The sequence below is a fragment of the Diadema antillarum genome, unplaced genomic scaffold (genome assembly GCF_040938485.1).
Source record: "Diadema antillarum isolate AM-2024a unplaced genomic scaffold, OU_Dant_1.0 scf00000014, whole genome shotgun sequence".
NCBI lineage: Eukaryota > Metazoa > Echinodermata > Echinoidea > Diadematoida > Diadematidae > Diadema > Diadema antillarum.
Genome location: NW_027270903.1, coordinates 2,053,108 through 2,072,992, shown reverse-complemented (window position 1 = coordinate 2,072,992; position 19,885 = coordinate 2,053,108). Strand labels below are relative to the sequence as shown.

The 19,885-nt window shown below is 39.8% G+C and overlaps 1 protein-coding gene across 1 annotated transcript in view; it reads left to right on the top strand.

Annotated features, from left to right (window-relative positions):
* LOC139723309 (uncharacterized) overlaps nt 1–17,302 on the top strand; it is a 110,876-nt gene extending 93,574 nt beyond the window's left edge. Inside the window, exons 9-16 of the mRNA XM_071634573.1 lie at nt 1,905–2,102; nt 6,794–6,866; nt 7,461–7,611; nt 9,084–9,213; nt 10,366–10,518; nt 11,939–12,096; nt 12,965–13,223; nt 15,909–17,302. Coding sequence (XP_071490674.1) covers nt 1,905–2,102; nt 6,794–6,866; nt 7,461–7,611; nt 9,084–9,213; nt 10,366–10,518; nt 11,939–12,096; nt 12,965–13,223; nt 15,909–16,103 — 1,317 coding nt within the window. The 3' untranslated portion in view covers nt 16,104–17,302. The remainder of the gene's footprint in view (nt 1–1,904; nt 2,103–6,793; nt 6,867–7,460; nt 7,612–9,083; nt 9,214–10,365; nt 10,519–11,938; nt 12,097–12,964; nt 13,224–15,908) is intronic.
* Nucleotides 17,303–19,885: the final 2,583 nt, after the last annotated feature.

The window sequence follows — 19,885 nt, the reverse complement described above, 5'->3', positions numbered from 1 at the left end:
AATGAAATGGCTTCATATGGTTGCATTTTGCTCTGTGCGTGTCAGTGTTTTCCTGTGTGAAATTAAGGAAAGAAACAGAGCCATTAGTTGCCACCAATTGTGCAGAGTCTCACACAGGGCAAAGATGTTAAATTATGATCTCTTGCAAAAAGGGAAGAAGAAAAAGAAAATGGGCTTATTACTGCAAATTCTGCCTCCCAAACACCACTTTACCTTAAAGGGAAGATAAACCCCAAGAACAATGTGGATTGAGTGAAAGCAGCAACATTAGTAGAACACATCAGTGAAAGTTTGAAGAAAATCGGACAATCGATGCAAATGTTATGAATTTTTAAAGTTTCGGTGTTGGAACCGCTGGATGAGGAGACTACTAGAGGTTATGACGTATGAGTGGACAACAATACCAAGAAAATATAAAGAAAATACTACAAAAATCCAGTTTTCATGAAAAGTACAAATTCCATCAATTTGATATTGACATTTTTTATGTTAAGGGTAACAATTATTCCCCCTGCTTTCTGAAAGCGGTTGGTCCACTGCTCTTTCATAATTCTAGAAAAGTGATTTTTTTTTGAATTTCCTTTATATTTTCTTTGTATTGTTGTCCACTCATACGTCATATCCTCTAGTAGTCTCCTCATCCAGCGGTTCCAACACCAAAGCTTTAAAAATTCATAACTTTTGCATCGATTGTCCGATTTTCCTCAAACTTTCATTTATGTGTTCTACTAATGTTGCTGCTTTCACTCAATCCACATTGCTCTTTGGGTTTACCTTCCCTTTAACTGCCACTGATGCGTTTGTTGTTGCCGACGGCTGCACAGTGTGGGGCTTAGATTTCTTCTCACTTCCTGTGATACTACCGCTGAGCAAAAGCTGTCTCCGTTTCATGTTTGCCGCCAATTCATACCTTCACCTGCTGTGGACATACACAGTATACAAATGGTGCCAGGGTAGCAGATTAGCAGATTGTGCCAATTTGAGCTTGTTCTCCTAATTATCATGATTTGGCGACAAACCCTTTATCACCATCTCGGCACGCAGAATTTGCCGAGCGTTTTCATTTTAGCTTTCTGTAATCTGTCCAACCTGGAAACATAGTTGTAAAAGTTACTTTGATAGCCCTGGCCTCAGGTGTAGCAGTGTACCACAGTCCAACAAGAAAGGCTATGGTAACACAATGGGGATTAGAGGGATTAGCTAATCTCTAATCATTGGCAGTTAGGTTTCCATGTTATATATCTGTGCCAATCGGCTATTAACCCTTTTAATGCCAATGAGTCATATGTGCACAAATTTCACATACAAACCTATGGACAGGAGATTAATCAGGCATGAAGAGGATTAAAGAATACACTCAAGGAACGAGCCAATCGAGAGCAAAGCACAGTGAGGGGCAAGGGTGCAAAAGCGATGCCTTCTAGATCTTGACTTTTCATTGATTACAGGGTAGTTTTATGTCAGATGATATAAGACTGCAATTAAGGTCAGAGCTCTTGCCCCGGAAATGCTCCTTGAATTTCAAACTTGATGCCCCAATGAGAACGCTGGCAACAAGTAAGTGTGGTATTTAATGCCACAATAATTGTACTGTGAATATCATCTATTCGCTACATACGTGTGTCAATTGACAAATTTGTCTTTGATAAATATGATACAATTTGGTGCATTTCCAAATGAGTATGTTGGACTGGTATGCATCTGAGCAAGAGCAGTACATTGTAAATATATTTTGCCAGCCTAGACCAGATCTACTTGTAGCATTTTCCTTTCTTTATTGTCCTGTGTCTTTTCCATGTGAAAATGTATGTGTACTGATGTACTGGATTGTTTCTTGGTCAAATGATATATGAAAAGAGATGTCAAGATTTACCTATCGATCTTTTTTAAATCTCCACCAACAGCAAAAGATGGGGACTGCTCCCCACGGTCTCAAGAACAGTCCCTCCCTGGTAGCCATCACCCGTGGGGGGTCCAAGGGGAAACCCCTGCCCACGGGGGAGAACGACCTGGAGAACGTCGCCCCCGAGAATCTGAACCGACACAAGAAGGGCATCTTTAGGAAGAAGGTCTCGCTGTCAAACATGCTGTCCTGGACGAAGGTAAGGACGATTCGGCCGCACCCTGGTCCTGGTGGTCATTAGCTGTATTCACACACACACACACACACAGGAGTAATCATTTTTTGTGTCCTGGTGACTGATTTCAGATTTGCCACAGTTCACACATACCAAAAACAACCCCCCCCCAAAAAACAAACAAAAAAACAAACAAAAAAACAAAACAACAACAACAACAACAACAACAACAACAACAACAACAACAATAACAATTAAAAAAAAAAAAAAAAAAGAAATGAAGTGGCTTGAATCTCCAAACTGTGCATGCCTAAACAACGACCAGGGCCCCATTTCATAAAAGGTTGATATGATAACAACTCTTGCTGGAATGACAATTGTAGTCATGGTAATGACAAGAATCCAGTTTCTTGATTGGCTGTTGCTATGGGAAGTTGCCATTCCAGCAAGAGTTGCCATCCTAACATCTTTTATGAAACGGGGCCCAGATCCTGATGATGGTCAACTGATTGTTTTGAGCCTACTGTATGGTGGCCACTTGCATCATGGGCTTGTATTAAAACAAATCAGTGGTTTCCTTGCGTGCCATTCACACCCAAAGATGAACAGTTTTCGGATCACATTTCAAATATCCATTTTCAAGCACATCCAATTTTAGGTGTGTGTGAGCAGGATATTGTCTTCAGTTTTGTAAGACATTTAATCTTTAAACCATTGAATCCGATTAGCCATATTTCTGTGATATCATGTGGTACAACTGTATGTGTTTATTGTGATTTCTTATCACTTATGAACAAATTTAAACCAGCTGTGTTTTTGTTTGTGTAGTTGTGTTTTTCTCATTTAGTACAACTACATTACGTCGCGTGAGAATGATAAGGGCATTTAGATAAGTTGCCACTAAACCTGTAGTGTTCGAGCCAACTTTGAATAGCGCCCTTCTCATTCTCAACTGATGATTACAAAAATACGTAGTGAAAAGAGGGAATACAATATGTACAAATTGTGTGGGCCGTAGGTTGTATGTCCGCTCCACTTTTTTTGTTTTCCAAACCATAATCAAAATTCCAACATTAAGTGTGTTTGTATCAATATACATAACTATCTCAGCAATATACACACAGTGTCAGGTAAATACGCTATTTACGGTTACACTCTAACTTCTTCTTTTTTTTTCCGCTGATAACCATAACCAACATTCCAATGTCAAGTGTGTGCATAACAATACAGCTCTGCAAAATACAATGGTCACGTAGTACACACTTTTCTTTGTGATTTGATACTTTGGCATTGTCCCAGGAAAATAGTTTTTTTCTGGAGCACTTTGGGGGGAACAGCTGATGAGTCAGTTTTGGCTGCAAGAAGCGCGGGAGAACCTTGGAGGGTTATTTTTAGCTCAGCCGTTTTTGTATGCTGCCCTCGCTGTCATGCACCTTTTCGGGGGGACTGCATTCATAAACAATTGCTCGGCATTCGTAAACAATTACTCCTAAAAAAAAAATATGTTGATATTCCTCCATTTGCAATTTGGCTCTCATACAAATGATTGTTTAGTCAAATCAAAAAGAGAGAAAGGGGTGGGGGATATAATGCATTCCATGGTACAGAGGGGCCTATTCAAGTGATTTCATCTTTGCACCATTACATTAGGATGGAAGACACCACTACCTAAATCTTATCTTTGTGCCAAATATTTGTGGTGGGACGGGTGGGGGGGGGGGGGGGGGGGGTGGATGGGAGATGGGGGGGGGGGGAGAAGGGGTTTGAGATATAATGGTGGCAGAAGGTACATGTATGGCTTTGGTAGTAACTCAGTGCTTGCGTTCTATTGATAAGTACAATGTATCAATGTGTTTTTATACACGTCTTTGATTATTTGATTGATTAATTGGCTGATGGATTGATTGATTAATTGATTGCTTAATTAATAAATGGATGTATGTATGGATGGACAGAGAGATAGATAGATTAACAATTTGATAAATTGATAGAATGACTATTAGGTTTCTCAGCCCATCGGGGAAAATTGTTTTACCTTTTTCCAGTCAGGGAAAAGTGAGGGAATTTGATAAAAATGTGTTAAATCAGGGAAAAGTCAGGGAATTTTGATTGGCCCAAAAATTGTGAAGTAGTCAGTAAGACTCTATTATAATTTGTTGCATATCAAAGCAACATCCATTGGATGAAACTGGATACGAAACTGGAAATGAATTGAAATGATTATCATGGAAATTGATACTTCATCAGGGAAAAATCAGGGATTTTTTGTTCTTGAAATGCTGGGAACTCTGACAATGTTTTGGTACAATTGTCATGTCCCTGCGTGTCTAATTTCCAAAGGGGTTCCGAGGGTGGGGGGAGAGATCATAAGTTTCTCGTGATATCTAGGAAGAAATAATCTGCTGTCAGAAACATACTCTGATCATGAAATGGCAGGCTTTATTGTGTCATTGTGGGTGTGGGAAGAAAACAGAAAAACAAATCAGTCTGGACTGTCTGTTTATGAAGTTACCGCAAGCCACAATGTTAAGGGTCTACTGCATTGACGTCACTTGTGGCTGCTGCGGAGGGGGCAAGCAGCTGTGCGGGCGGTGCGGGAATGTGGGGGTAGATCACATCTATAGAGGCATGATGTGCTATCTTGATTGGTTTACTGCCACTTGGTCTACTATCAGGTGGTCTACTTCCCAGATCATCTAACACCAACCACTACAGCTAAACTCACTTGGTCTACTATCAATTTCATGTAATGCCCATTTAGTCTACTTTTCACTTGGTCTACTGCCCAGTTTGGCCACTTATCATTTCTTCTAATGGCCAGATGGTCTAATTACAGTTTTGTCTCCGTGGTCTTTTTTCCATTTTGTCTGATAAACTGGGGGTATTATGTAAACGAAGTGAGCATAGCTCATATGGAAGTAGACCAACTGGTAATGAGGTTTAAAGTTGCAATTGGACTAAATGGTCGTTAGACCAACTGGTTGTAGACAGAACAGGATTAGACCATGTGGGTTGAGACTAAATGGTTATTAGACAAAGTGGGAGCAGACCAAGTGATAGATCACCCTATCTTGTGGTGGTAGCACACAGAATATGGCAGCCCACAATTCATTGACTCATGCATATTGAATGCATCTTGCCGTGTTATCGCGGAGCAGCTGTTTCCCTCACCCCTTCTCACCTATTTGTCCTTTACCATATCTTGCCGGTTTGATCTGGGGGGCATTTCATGAAGGAACTTGTCGGATAAAATATCTGACAAGTCAGTTATATCCGACAAGTCAGTTATATCCGACAAGTCAGTTATATCCGACAAGTTCAGAGAAATCGGGGGGGGGGGGGGGGCATTTCATGAAGCACTTTTGTCCGACAACTTGTCGGACAAATTTGCTCTCAGCCAATCAGGTGCAAGGATTTCCGTAGCTTTTAACATTTTGTCAGACGAAATATCTGACAAAACGCTTCATGAAATGCCCCCCTGACTAAAGAATTTCTCAAAACTTGTCGGATATAACTGACTTGTCAGATATTTTATCCGACAAGTTCTTTCATGAAATGCCCCCCAGGGGGGCATTTCATGAAGCGTTTTGTCAGATATTTCGTCTGACAAAATGTTAAAAGCTACTGAAATCCTTGCATCTGATTGGTTGAGAGCAAATTTGTCCGACAAGTTGTCGGACAAAAATGCTTCATGAAATGCCCCCCTGGTCACCGTCTGCAACTCCAGAAGTGCAGTATTAATAGAAGTGTGATGCGTGACCAAATTTATCGGCGTTGTTGAAAACAAAATTGAGATCAACATGAAAAACAAGGATGATATGAATGAAAAACTCTCACATGATTTTGATACACACCAGATGAACATACACTGAACAACGTGTACAGCCTTCTGAAATAGAGGGCGCTCTTTTGAAGATACACCAGTGATATGCAGCAGACTGTCAGTACAGTATCTACCTCTACATATTTAACATTGAGCATTCAATCTTTGTCTCGCTGTCAAATTTGAACTGAATTCAGATTCATCTTTATTTATAGATAATAGGACATAGAAACTGCAATTCCATCAATGACATTTTTACGGTAATGGTACAAAGACAAATCATATCACAGTTACTAGTTTCCATGACTGTCAAAATAGATGTTATAACATATAATTCCACTAGAAATTTTGCTATGGCAACTGACATGCCTTCGCTATTTTGAATGATCCCCCTAATAGGTCTACAGTACATCTTGACAATGTGAGGCAATAGTTTCACATGATTGCCAAGAAACTGAAATGACAAATTTGAAAGTTTGATAGCTCAACCCAAAAATATGTTGAGTTGTTACTAATACATTCCATGAATCACATTTCATTGGATGGCAAAATCATTTCTGAGAGCAGTTGTTTGGAAATTTGAGCATTTTCACTTGACTTCTGACCCCTGCCCTATGACCCTGTGACCCATGATTGGGCATGTTCTGTATGATTGCCTTTATGGAAGAAAACAATTTCAGATTCTTCTGCTCCCAATATTCCTTCTCCTCCTCCTCCTCCACTCACTATTAGTCTACTATTCCAGTCTTAAGTCTTCTCTCCCCATTTATTCTCTCATTTTATGCTCTGTCATTGTTCATAGACTTGATGCAGATCATATTTCTGTCATATACACCATGTACTCATTTTATAAATATGTAATTCCTTTTCTTTTTCTGTCTGCTGCCCTCAGGAGCCCATCAGGAAGTCCATGTTGATGACGGAAGACAAGGCAGTGAAGCGTGACGCCCCGGAGGTCTTCAAACATATCCTTTACTACATGTAGTACTATGGCCCCGGCTAATAGCAAAATATATGGCTGGCTCCTTGGAGTGACCGCTTCTAATGAAGATATGCAATTTGTAATAATACAGTGAAACTGTGTTATGTTTATTCAAAAGAGGTTTAGATACAATAAAATTCCTCTCTATGACAAGGTGAGCTTACAGGTCCCATCTCATTAGATTTCTTTTCTTTCTACCCTGATATAGTGGGAAACCTGATACAACAAGGTAATAGTTACATTGTGAATTTTAGGTCCTCAATTCAACAATGTTGCCCTGTATTTACATTTAGCTGGCAGTTAGTGCACTATTTGCACACATGTTGAAGCAGATCTGAAGCCGAAAAGAAGGAGGAATTGAGTCGGGAGTGGGGAGTTGAAAAATGTATGAATTTTCTACTCTAGAAAAAGTAGCTAAGCTCAAAATATTTTGAAGTCACAATGCTCTTTACGTACTTCAGCCAAATACTGTGGCTTACTTGCCTGTACATAATGTAAACCGTGTTTTCAGGTAGTGGATGGAATTCAGATTACCATGATCATTATTTATTGGCTTTCCTTGACCAGTGGTCTGCACTGATCCAGGTGTACATGGGTGACCGTGTGGTCAAGGGCCTGAGCAGGGATTCCGCTCTGCTTGACCTGGTCACTAAGGGATGGTCAGTGGTCCCCCTGAGGGATGAGGTGTACATCCAGCTCTGCAGACAAACGTCAGATAACTACCAAGAGTAAGTTGTTATAAACTTGCGTGCTCTATTTCTGTGTTTCAATCTCGCTGTCTGTCAGTCTGTCTATCTGTCTGTCTGTCTGTTTTTGTCTCTCTGTATTTCTCTGTCTCTGTCACTTCAGTTTGTGTTCCTCTAAATTTTTGATGGCATTCAATATTTTCTTTCACTTTGTAAATGTCTTTTACAATCTGTGACAAAAAAAAGCAACCTAAATTGATAATCATAACTAGAGAAGCACTCTGAGAGCGCAGACCTCCGCCAAGCATGCAGCTCACTTCCACCACTGATCTTGTTCTTCCATAGAGATATCAGTGATTTCCACCCATACGTACACTTATAGCACTGTGTGCTGAAAGTCGCCGGATTTCCCAATATACGAGAAGCCTTTGTTACGTCATAAACCCTCAGCTGCATGGCGCGCCTCACCCCAGCAGAAACTAGAGCACGCACTTTAGTGCACGTATGCAAACCTCCAATACACGTAGCCTGAACTCCCAAGTTCATTGACCCTACCTGCCAAAATATCAAAAATCCATCATCAATTCCCCCCAAATTCCTGGATCACTACCAATAGTTAATCGTTTGTTACTTGTGTCATTCTCAACCTTTCTTGCAAGTCTCATCTAAATCCGTTCACTACTTTTTGAGTTATTTTGCACACGGACAAACTAACTAACTAACTAACAAACCAACGGTAACGAAAACATAACCTCCCCCCTTGGTGGAGGTAATAATGATGGAATATTATGATGCGCCATGTCTTCTGTCACACAGTGACACTCCGGTTGCAGAAACGTGAGACCTCTTCTTGCCATTGCTTCATTTGCAAAGAGCCACAACTACGAAGAAAGCATGAGAGTGACTGAAGCAAAAAGGATTTTTTTTTTTTTTTTTCGCGAGGAGGTGAGGTTTGCAGTAACACCATGTGTCTGTGGTCCTTGAAAGGACTGTTGTTTGGAGAAAAAAGACCCTAGAAAGAGGATATTGTAAAAGCTGTTATTTTCGTGTGCAGATATTTTCACAAATGAGGAGGTCACAGACATTTTCTCGAGATGCTGTTTTCATGATTTTTACTTTGAGGCTATTGTAAGATAGTGCACTAATGCCTGTCCATTCACGATATTTTCGTGTGCTGTTAAATTTGCAGCCCAGTGGTGACTTGCAAAATTCATGAAAATGAAACCCTCTCTAATATAGAAGCTTTTACAATAGTGTTTTTTTGCATTATTTCTTCTTTTTTTTGGGGGGGGGGGAAGAGTGGGATGTGGGAGGGCATAGCTTCAGTCAGACAAGACCCAGTAGAGATTGGAGAACTGCACTTAACCCGTTGAGGATGAGTCCCGAGTATACATACTCGGGCAGGTGTCTATGGGAAATGCGTGTTGTAGCAAAATCAGTCTGTCCTCAACGGGTTAAATCTTGTAAGTATTACTTCTCTGATGTCACCTTTGACCTTTTTACCCACAATGCAGTGAGAGCCTGAGGTCTGGCTGGGAGCTGATGGCCATTCTACTCTACTTCTTTCCTCCCTCTGTCTCCTTCCATCCCTACCTGGAGAGCTATGTGTCCAAGCACCTCACGGGGGACTTTGACACGAGAAAGGTAAGAGCCATTGATGTGTTTCTGAGTGTGTCAGTAAAAGATAGATAGATAGATAGATAGATAGATAAATAGATAAATAAATAAATAAGTAAGTAAGTAAGTAAGTAAGTAAGTAAGTAAGTAAGTAAGTAAGTAAATAAATAAATAAATAAATAAATGAAAAAGAACATTTACTTGAAAAAAAACAAATCAACAACAACAACAACAACAGAAGGACAGCACCAGCAAATTATAGGTGTGCACCTGTAAGAAAGGAAAAACTGGATATCGTTTGGTCAAATAGGGACAGTTCGGCCCCGTAGAAAAAATGGTTAATGTGCAGCCCTACCTTTGAGTAAATTGCTGAGGACTGAAAGCAGAGATTGCTATACCTGAGTCAGCTTGCTATTTAGATTTTATTATATTCCACATACTAAGAATCTTGCTATAGGATTGGTCAAGAGCTGATCACGTGATAAAGCGTAGTTTTGCCCATCACATCACCTGAGAAGAACTAGGTCACTTGATAGTACACAGTGCAACGCACTTTCCCTTCAGTGTCGCGCGATGCGCGCAGCAAATTCATTGTTTTGTCATCTATAAAGACAGCTGTTTGTTTTGCTGATCTCTGGCAGTCCATACAGTCTTAACGCGAGATGAGTACGCACGAAATAAAAGTGCGTTGCACTGTGGACTATCATTTAACTAGGTCACTTAATAGTACACAGTGCCGAGCGGTGCGCGTAGCAAATTCATTGTTTTGTCATCTACTCGCACACGTAGCCTAAGCCCTAAGGATACCTAAAGACAGCTAAAACGGTTTCAGATGTGGAATAAAATGGGAATTTCTAGGACCCTTGATGTGGAATATAAAGCAAATAATCAACTTTTAGTTTCAGGCAATGAGACAAACTATCACTTCCTCGGCGATCTGAATGTGTACGCTATCATTCCTCAGCTACGCTTCTGAAAGATAGCTACATCCAGATCGCCTCGGAAGTGATAGTTTGTCCCATCACCTTCACCAACATTGATTATTTGCTTACTATAGGGTGAAGTTTAAATGGTCTAGTAAATGGTGATGTAAAGAACTTGGGATGTTACTCTTTTACAAGTGCCTGTTCGATTAAAAAGTCAAACAGGTCTGACTGTATAACCTACACAATAATAGAGGGTCACGCTGACCGTCTGTACGTGTACCCTATACCACAGGTGACGGTCAAGGACTATGCATTGCAGTGCATGAAGCGGCTGGACAGGGTGACCATGTTCGGCGCCAGGAAGGGGAACCGCAAGATCACGTCGGACGAGATTGGGATCGCGAAGGTGAGGACTTTGAACGTTGCGTTCTGTTTCTGTTTTTGGATCTCAAACAAAGAAAGATTCCATTTTTTTTTTTACTTTCGTTGGTTGTCAGAAGACTTGATACCTTTCGTAATGTGTGTTCTACATCTTTGTACACACACAGATACAGCAATGGCGCATGTAATTTGTAAAAACATATTGACTATCAATTTTACTTCTATGTGCGAGATATTTTGCTCACATAATATTTCACAAATTATTAAAAAAGAAAATAAAATTGGAGTAGTGCTTGATCTTCATGTTGGTGTAATCGCTCAGTTCGGAAACTCTTTGTAAATCTACCTGTAATAGGACTTTAGGTTTAATAGCATGAAAATTGTCGTCAGTCATCAAGCAGTTAATAATGGTGTTATTTATTCTTGCAACTACGAACGCTAAGGAGCATCAAAAATGTTATCGAAACCACTGGATAACGGTTAATTACAAAGTCTACAGTTACCAAGTAGTTAAGCAGGACTTGGAAACCACAAATTTGTAGCAATTAGCATTTTATTACCCAGGAAATAGTTTCTAAAGCTGTAATAAATATCTAATGGGTATTAAGATGACACTGTCTTATTGTGTATGCTTGTCCTGGCAGAGAGAGAATGTATGAAATGCATTTATGTTTTATGATGCATCAGAACTTGGGTACATAATAATCTTCATTATCATTATGCACTTTGATGTCCTTTGCTGTTAATTTTTTTTTTAATTATTATCTTTGAAGTATTAACAGGCTAGATATTTACTTTTAGTTACAACTGCATCAAAGAATCCTGATTTTAGAGTTCACATTGATAGTTTTTAGGTACTTTTTAGTGAGTTCGCGTAATAAAGGTAGTTGATGGTAATATTTACATTATGAGTAATTGACTAAATGTCATTAGAAACAAATTACAAGAAACACCCGTATATGTGTGCATTTTAGAAATGCGTCTACAGTACTAGCTATCCATGTTTGACAATGTGTGTATTCTATGACAATTGTTTTATATAAAAGGCAAGTAAAGAAACAAATTTGTTTCTGTGTATGTTGTAGAATTCCATCTTGCAGCTGTTTATATTTAGCAACGTGCTGAACCTGCAATGTGTTTATATCAAAGACAAACAACAAGCAATATCCATTTGTATGTATGTTGAAGGAATCGCGAGTTCGCGAGTGGTTAAATTCTTAATCATGGTGGAGTCCTGTCCTGAACGGAAAAGTGTTCACGCATACCTCACATTCACATCGGGATCAGAATCAACATTTTTGTGTGTCTTTGATTTCGTGAATAGCACCTGACTCGAGAAATTCGCGAAAATAAAAACCTTGCGAAGTAATCGCTGTATACAGTATATCAAATGCATGACTATTGTACAAATGACTTGAAAAACTTTATTTCTGTGTATGCTGTAGAATTCCATCTTCCAGCCGTCCATGTTTGGTAACACGCTGGAGGAGGCCATGGAACTACAGAAGGACCGTTTCCCTGACAACCAACTGCCCTGGATCGTGGTGGTGCTGTCGGAGGAGGTCCTGAGGCTGAACGGTCAACAGTGTGAAGGCATCTTTAGGTGAGAGGGCGCCCTCGCTGTCACTGGGCTGTACGTGTGGTCATTCCAACCTTGTCTTAAAACCCGCCTCACACTGTGCGATTTCTTGCGATATGATGTCACATCGCAGAAGGTTGCCAGATGGCGTACAGTGTGCGGAGGTCTGTGAGACAGCTGATATCGCTCAGTGTTGCATACAGATGACTAGATTAGTAGATAATTTTCTTTCTGTTTTCTCTTCTCGATTCATCTTTTTCTCTCTTTTCTATATTTTTCTTTCTCTTCTCTTTGCCGTCTTTGTTTTCTTTCTTTTTACACTTTGTATTTCTGTCTATCTTTTCTATCTTTTACTTGGCCATATTTCTCTTTCCTCCACCTTTCTCTTTATATTTACCCCTACCTTTCTCCTTTCTCCTCTCTATCTGTCATTTGTCTCTTGTGTGGTTTGCTACAATTCATTGAGGAGAACGTACAGAGTCAATTTTATGATGGGAAGGATAAGGAAAACCAGATATTTTTAACATTTTCTTCAATTTGATCTCATCTGTATCCATTTGATGCATATATGTATAGGTCAATTTGATCACAAAACATTCTACCTTATTAAAATTTCACAGCGAAGCTACAATTATAAGGAGATATCAATAATTTTGTCAATAAACCATAACTAGACAGTTTATTCTAGAAAGTATATGAATAAAGCCGTTGTTCACATTTTGTATATCTAACAATAGTAGATTGATTATAGTAATAAACATTTTTATATTTGGTTGTTTCTATCTGTAACTCACATTTTAGAACTCATATGAAGCAGTAAAGCTGGGTTTTTTTCATCTGCAAATGGTAAATAGCAGCTTTAACATCACTCTTCTGCCTATCTCTACCCCAGGGTACCCGGTGACATCGATGAGGTCAATTCTCTGAAGCTCAAGTGTGACCAGTGGGTACACCCAGAGTGCTCCGACCCCCACGTGCCCGCCTCCCTCCTCAAGCAGTGGTACCGCGACCTCTACCTCCCGCTCATCCCCAACGAGTTCTACGACCGCTGCATCATCTTCTGCAACGACCGGGTCAACGCCCTGAAGGTCGTCGATGAGCTGCCGGACCTCAACCGCCTGGTGCTCACCCATTTCATCCGCTTCCTGCAGGTGAGTCTTTGGGGTCAGGGTCGGGGTCGGGGTCTGGATGGGATCTCCACGACGTATCCTCTGCATTTTTTTCTTACATCACTTTGTGTGTGTGTGTGTGTGTGTGTGTGTGTGTGTGTGTGTGTGTGTGTGTGTGCACTTACCCATGGTGTAAAACGAGGACACACACTCAAACTTTACGTTTATACCGGGGACACGCAGAGAACTGAGGACGTCCTCTGTGTATATGCAGACCATTCCAAACGGTCTGCTTTTGCATGCTTTTGCATACTTTTGCATGTAGGGGTACATGTTTGTACGTCCTTGATTAGCATTATTGTAATAAGTCCTCGCTTGGATGGTAATATACGAATGAGTCCTCAGTTGACAAGAGTCCCACTAACGCACAGGTCCTCGATTATGTGGTAAAATTCTTATGGGTAAAACAGGTCCTCAGTCTTCACCATAGACGCGTATGTGTGTGTATGTGTGTGTGTGTGTGTGTTTGTCTATGTTTGTGTGTGTGCTTGTTTGTTTGTACGTTTTGTGTAAAAGTTAGATATGTGTGGATGTGTGTTTTGTATACTCTGCGTGAATTACTGTACATGTCAGTGTCCTTGTTACAGGTCAGGGAAGCTAATTTTCAAGCGTAAGCCTGAATTCCGGCCCAGGGTAGTACTGTATCAAAGTTCAGGCCCTGCTGTGTACAAAGTAATGTCATGTACATCTGCTGGCAGACATACTTTCTTTGATTTTGATTTTTGGGGTTCAAGCTGTACATACTGGAGGCTTACCTAACGCACACTAAGGCGCATTCTTTGCTCGAGCAAGGTGCCTTGCAATGGCGTAAACAGAATGCTTTTATGGGAAATTGCATGCATGTGAGGGTTGAAATGAGTTACTGACTTGGCAGAGATCTGTACTCTCCGAGTGCTTTTCTAGTTAAAATTCAGTGACTTGACTCGGAGAATTGCAATCCATTAATGAATAGACTTCATCTAGCTGCCCATATGCAAAGAGACACCTAGATTCTGAAGCTTTATACCTGTCAACCATTTGCCAATCCCACCGTAGGCTTGCCTGGAATGGGGATTTAATGGCAGCGTGCTCAGGTGGATCCCAGCTGCAGCCCTATGGTGTAGACCATAGACCGATGTGATACAGTAGGATGTAGGAGATTAGGGATTCATTAGGATTAGGATAGTGAGATTTAGAGGATTATAGAATTCATTTGCGTAGACAGGATGTGTTTTCAGATTGGCGAAAGGAGTCACAGTAGGTAGCCACAGACACACACAGTGTCGAGTTCATTTCTCAACACTCTTGGTAACAGGAACATATGCTGCGCAGGACACATTGCTATGTCTCAAAACAAAAATTAACAGTGATTGGAGCGTGACCCTGAGTATCTGAGTGTGTGAACCTCCTGGAATAAGTTGCATTGTGGAATTGAAAAGCTTGAGTTTTCCTTTGTGTACTGTTCACACACAAAAAGCACAAGAACAAGCAGGATTGATTTTGCATCGCACATGAAATTGAAATAACTACTGTGAAGCAAGAAATGTTCACGTTGTGAAATTTGTGTGAATTTGGGCAGATGGTTTTTTTCATAGCAGGAAATTTTTGCAAGTTGCCACACTACTGTTATTCAATGCGTATAGTGTAGACAAGAACTTTGGTGCATTTAACCCTAAAAAGACTGGGCTATTTTGGTAGCTCGAAAGACTGGGGGGGGGGGGGGGGCCTCAAAGGCCCCCCCCCCAAGATCTCGGCCGTGGATCGCGCGATCGCCGCAGAACTTTGCACAATGGTAGTGTGCGATGTAATCTACAAGATCGTGTTTTTAAATTTTAGAAAATAGTCTTCTTTTATTTTATTTTGATTAATTATGATAATTTATGCGAGAAATCAGAATCTTTCATCTAAATCAGTAAATAAAGCTCCAAAAGTGCTCATTTTTGGTATAATTATTCTTTGTGGCATTCTTAGCAAATGTACTTGAAAAAAAATTTGGTATCAGAATTAATTTCTTATTTATTTTATTGTTTCATGAATTTCTTATGTATTTCCTTGTTTTTTCGACCTTTTGTTTTTGTTGTTTTTTCGACCTTTTGTTTTTGTTGTTTTTTGTAACAAAATTTGTCACAGACACTTTTTGAAGCATAATACTCCTAAAACGAACTAATTTTAGCCATTGAGAGTAAAAATAAGCATATTTATATGAACCATGTGAAAAAACTCAATTTGCATTGACTTTGTACACAAAATCACATTTTTTAGCCATTTTTGGCCTCACATGCATGTACAAAAAGTCATGTAACTTCAGAACCGTACCCCCGGGCGTCACAAATTTGGTGTCAAAATGTGCGGGAAACTCAAAAGAAAAAAGTCATGGAGCATCGCGCCGAGAGCATTGCGTGTTGCAGAGTAATCGTGCGAAATGTCGAGGGGGGGGGGGCCTCCGAGGCCCCCCCCCCCCCCCAGTGCAGTTAGGGTTAAATTTACTAAATATTGGCTCTTCCAAAATTTGCAAAATGAACATACATGTGAAAATTTTGATTGTACAGTAACAATTTTTTGTATTCACTTACACGAATTAACAGTTTTTGCATCCCGTTGCAAAACTGGAGTTTCGAAAAATTAATTCGGGCAAGTGTGTACAGCACTGACGATTCCATTTTATTGTTTTCTTTGTTTTTCGTCCAGATATTTGGTCAGGAAGAAAACGTAGCCAAGACCAAGATGGACGTAAACAACCTGGCCATGGTGATGGCGCCAAACTGCCTACGGTGCGCCTCGGACCAGCCTGAGGTCATCTTCGAGAACACGCGGAAGGAGATGTCGTACGTCCGCCTCCTCATCCAGTATCTCGACACGTCGTACATCGAGGGCATCGTATAGGAGCGACCGCCCCCCTCACCACGATTTATGAATATATTTCTCTCTTCTCTTTCGTTTTATATTCATGTCTATAGCACGACCATAGTCATTATAATGCAGAAAGCGAATGAAATGCAGCGGTGTGAGGAATATGCATGATTTGTACTACAATTTGGACATGCTAGTGAGGGATGAAGACAAAGCGCATTAAAAATCAAAGAGGTTTTCTTTTGCTTCGTTTCCTATTTCCAAAAGTAGCCTCCTCCAATTTTGATAATAATTGCATCAGCTCAGTAAGTCACAGGGCATGATGATGTTAACTTATGGAGAGGTTACCGAGGAATGTCTTTATTCTTTCATTCAATATTTGGGTAGTAAGGATGTATGTGTCATGGGGAAGAGAAAAGGACAAGTGAAAATGGAGAAATTCAATGTGTTTTCAGGATTCTCATAGAATCTAATCCCCGGAGTGATGTTGGACCTGTTGCATTCCATCTAGATAGGCCATTATTGGCAACTACTATGGATGAGAATGACCCTGAAGTTGGCAAGGTCTTCATTCTTAGCTTTGAAATGGTCATGCAGTGAGGGAACGAAATCATTGAGTTGGACAGATCTGCACTGAACATCCCAAATATTAAGCGTTCAGAGAGTTGTCTTTCTTAAGTCATCTTTGTTCAAGTGTGTCTATGTGAATACCCGAGCGAGCATGGGTCATGAATTACTCAAGACCATGATACCATTTACTACAGCCCGCTCCCAAAACACCAAACAGCTCACTGGTATCATACTTTCTCACTTCCGTTCTATGTTTCCGTGAAAACCGTTTTATCATCACCTCCAAAAAAGCATGTTTTCTTTTGTGTGTGTTAGTTTTGGTCAAGCCAAGTTCGATCCTACGGGAAAAGGAATTCTCAGTTTCATACATTAGACAAACATGAGATTCTGCTTTCCACTCGCCCCACCAACCAACTCTGACTATCTCCTCCTTTCTTTATCCCCTTCTTTCTCTTCCCCCCACCCCCAGAAAAAAAAAAATGAAAAAAAAAAAACAATAAAGGGGAAAAATGTAGTAGATACAAATTATAAGGGCTGAAAAACTCATTTTCATGCAATAACATTTTGCATATATAATGAATAACGGGCTGGTAGAATCAGATGGATCTCATGTGGTGGGCTACGAAACAAATATTCCTCCTTTCATATCCTGCTGAGTTCCTTCATTTATTGCCGCTCACATCGCTCGGTACTCTTTGACACTTTCGTGACAAGATGGTTCTACTTGGTTTGCTCAAGCTCATAATTTGCCGACTTGTGCCGAGAATTTGTCAAAAAGTATAATTTTAGGATATCTTTTGAAAGACTTGTGTCAGTAGAGAATGTCTATAGAAACTATGCTGGGCACTGTAGTGTAAAGTACAAGTCGCATGTATCAGAGCTCCACTATGTTTGGTCTTTGGGGTTCGTTGTTCAGAATGGAGGTACATTGTATCAACTCTAAATGTTTAATCAAAGGTTTCAGTGTTTCAGTCTCTCGCCTCTCGTCCCATGTGCTAGACAACAGAGCAGAGACCATAACTTAGAGAAAGTTTGGAAAAGAAGTTCATGTTTTGAGCTGTGCCCTTTTATCTGTCAGCTGAGCTTTCTCTGTTATCCCATTCCATACGGCAACCTGGTGGTCTGTGTATTAACTCTGTGGGGATTTCAAAATTCAGTATGGAATGGGTTTAATAACAGTTTTGAAATGGCTGTTGAAATTTTGTAGACAATCTTATATGAAAGTAAAATCATTGATTTTTGTGCAGTTTTGTCTTAAAATAGAGAATTTAATGACATCAAAGGAAGTGCACCATCCATCACATATAACCAGAATTGTACCAAAAGATTGCTGTAGATACATTGTATCGTGAGGTCCTGTTTAATTGATTGTTGACCCGAGAAAAAAAATTGCTTTGAGTGAAATCGAGATAGACATTGCCTTAACTGTTATGAGATGACAAGCAAAAATCAGTGGAGAAGAAAAGGTACTCCACGGTATTTCTTTCAACACTAGAAGTGATTTTGTTAAAGTTATATAACAATAATATGAGTTGATGAATCACTTTGTATGCCACATATTTTATGTCTTTTACATTTTCTTAAATTTGGCGAGTTAACTGGTGATTCTCGAAGTCGTGAAATTATTGCCGTCTGTACAAGAAATGCCAACTATACCACGTCAAAGGACTGAGATGCGCTCACTTTTCTTTTGAAAAGGTATATAGTGTAACACATGCCCCACGTCATGGCTGTAGTTCTCAATTGCATGCTTATTCGAACTGGTGACATTGTCGATCCAGTCTTAATTTGCCAAAAGATGCGCTCACGAAATACGTCGCGTATACGGTGTGCACTGGGAGACGCTTGGTAGATCGAAACAAGGCTTGTGGAGCAGTGATATCACTTTTTGTATGCATTCTCAATGTCCACCGAGAGCCTATTACTTTTACATTTGGATTATACGGCATACCTCACACACTTATGCGTTGTATTCCCAGAAATCGGCACTGTCATGTACAGCACAAGAATACGATAATGAAAAGATTGTATACAATGTACTTTATTATATCGCTACCTGCACTACCTGTGATAAACCCAGAGGATGACAATTATTTATCATATTATCATGGCTTTGTTCAAAATTTGCAGAAGTTATTTATGATCATGTGCATCTAGATTGGTGTTACTTTTCAAATTGCATGTTTTGTATTCACAAGCTTACGTAGTTTTTATGCTGAAATAAGATAGTTCACCCACTGCTTGCACAGGCTATTCTGACCACTGAGATTTCACTGTCTTACTGTACAATATCTTCACACACTATTACAGCAGTATTCATTATTTATATGAACAATGATTTCTCTTCACATCCATATTGTTTATGCAAATTTATTCCTTTTGACTGTGATAGAATGAAGATTTCAGTCACCCTCTGACAATCCCAGAAAACAGTGTCTATATTTTCTTGCTAATGCCATTCTGGGTATAGAATACAGAAAATGATGTCCTTTTTTTTTCCTCTCTCTCTTTCTTTCTGTGTAGCTTGATTTCATTATTGATGTTTGAGAACTCTGCACCAGCATTCATTAGCAAACTGATGTGTATTCTTGAAAGAGACTACTTAAAGATATGACTCACTGACACCTCAGAGGTCGTATGTCACGTCACGTCCTGCACGGTAAATTACAGTTTCTCTCAGTCATAATGTTATCCGTTTTCTGCTGCATTTGAGCTTTTTGTGCTGCAAGACCTTTATGAATGACGAATATTCAACATCCACGTTTGAATACTTACTGCATTTGTATGTCAATGTTTGAACAAGCCAGTTTTATGAAATATTCTACTTTGCAAAGGCATTACTACTTTTGTGTTGAAAACACAGCAAAAACAGGACGGGCACTGTTGCACCATATACACATGATATGCGTATTCAAAGTGAAGTGCTGATTGTATCTAATCTACTGTGTTCAAGAACCTGGTTGAATATGTACAATGTATGTATAGAATCAGATAATTCGGAGTCTTAAATGTCTCACTGTCACCGGCAATGCTGTTTCATATGTCAGAAGTATTTCTAATCCATTCTGTATGGGAACCTGGTGACTTGCGTGTTATAAAAAGTTGATGGGCAGTTGAGAATTCAGTATAGAACATGTTAACATTGTTGTTCCGTGAGCGTTACAAAGGCCCTCCTGTAGGTCTGAACAGACTTTACGATGTGCATGAATGATTCAGGCATATCCAATCTGTAATTCAAACTTTTA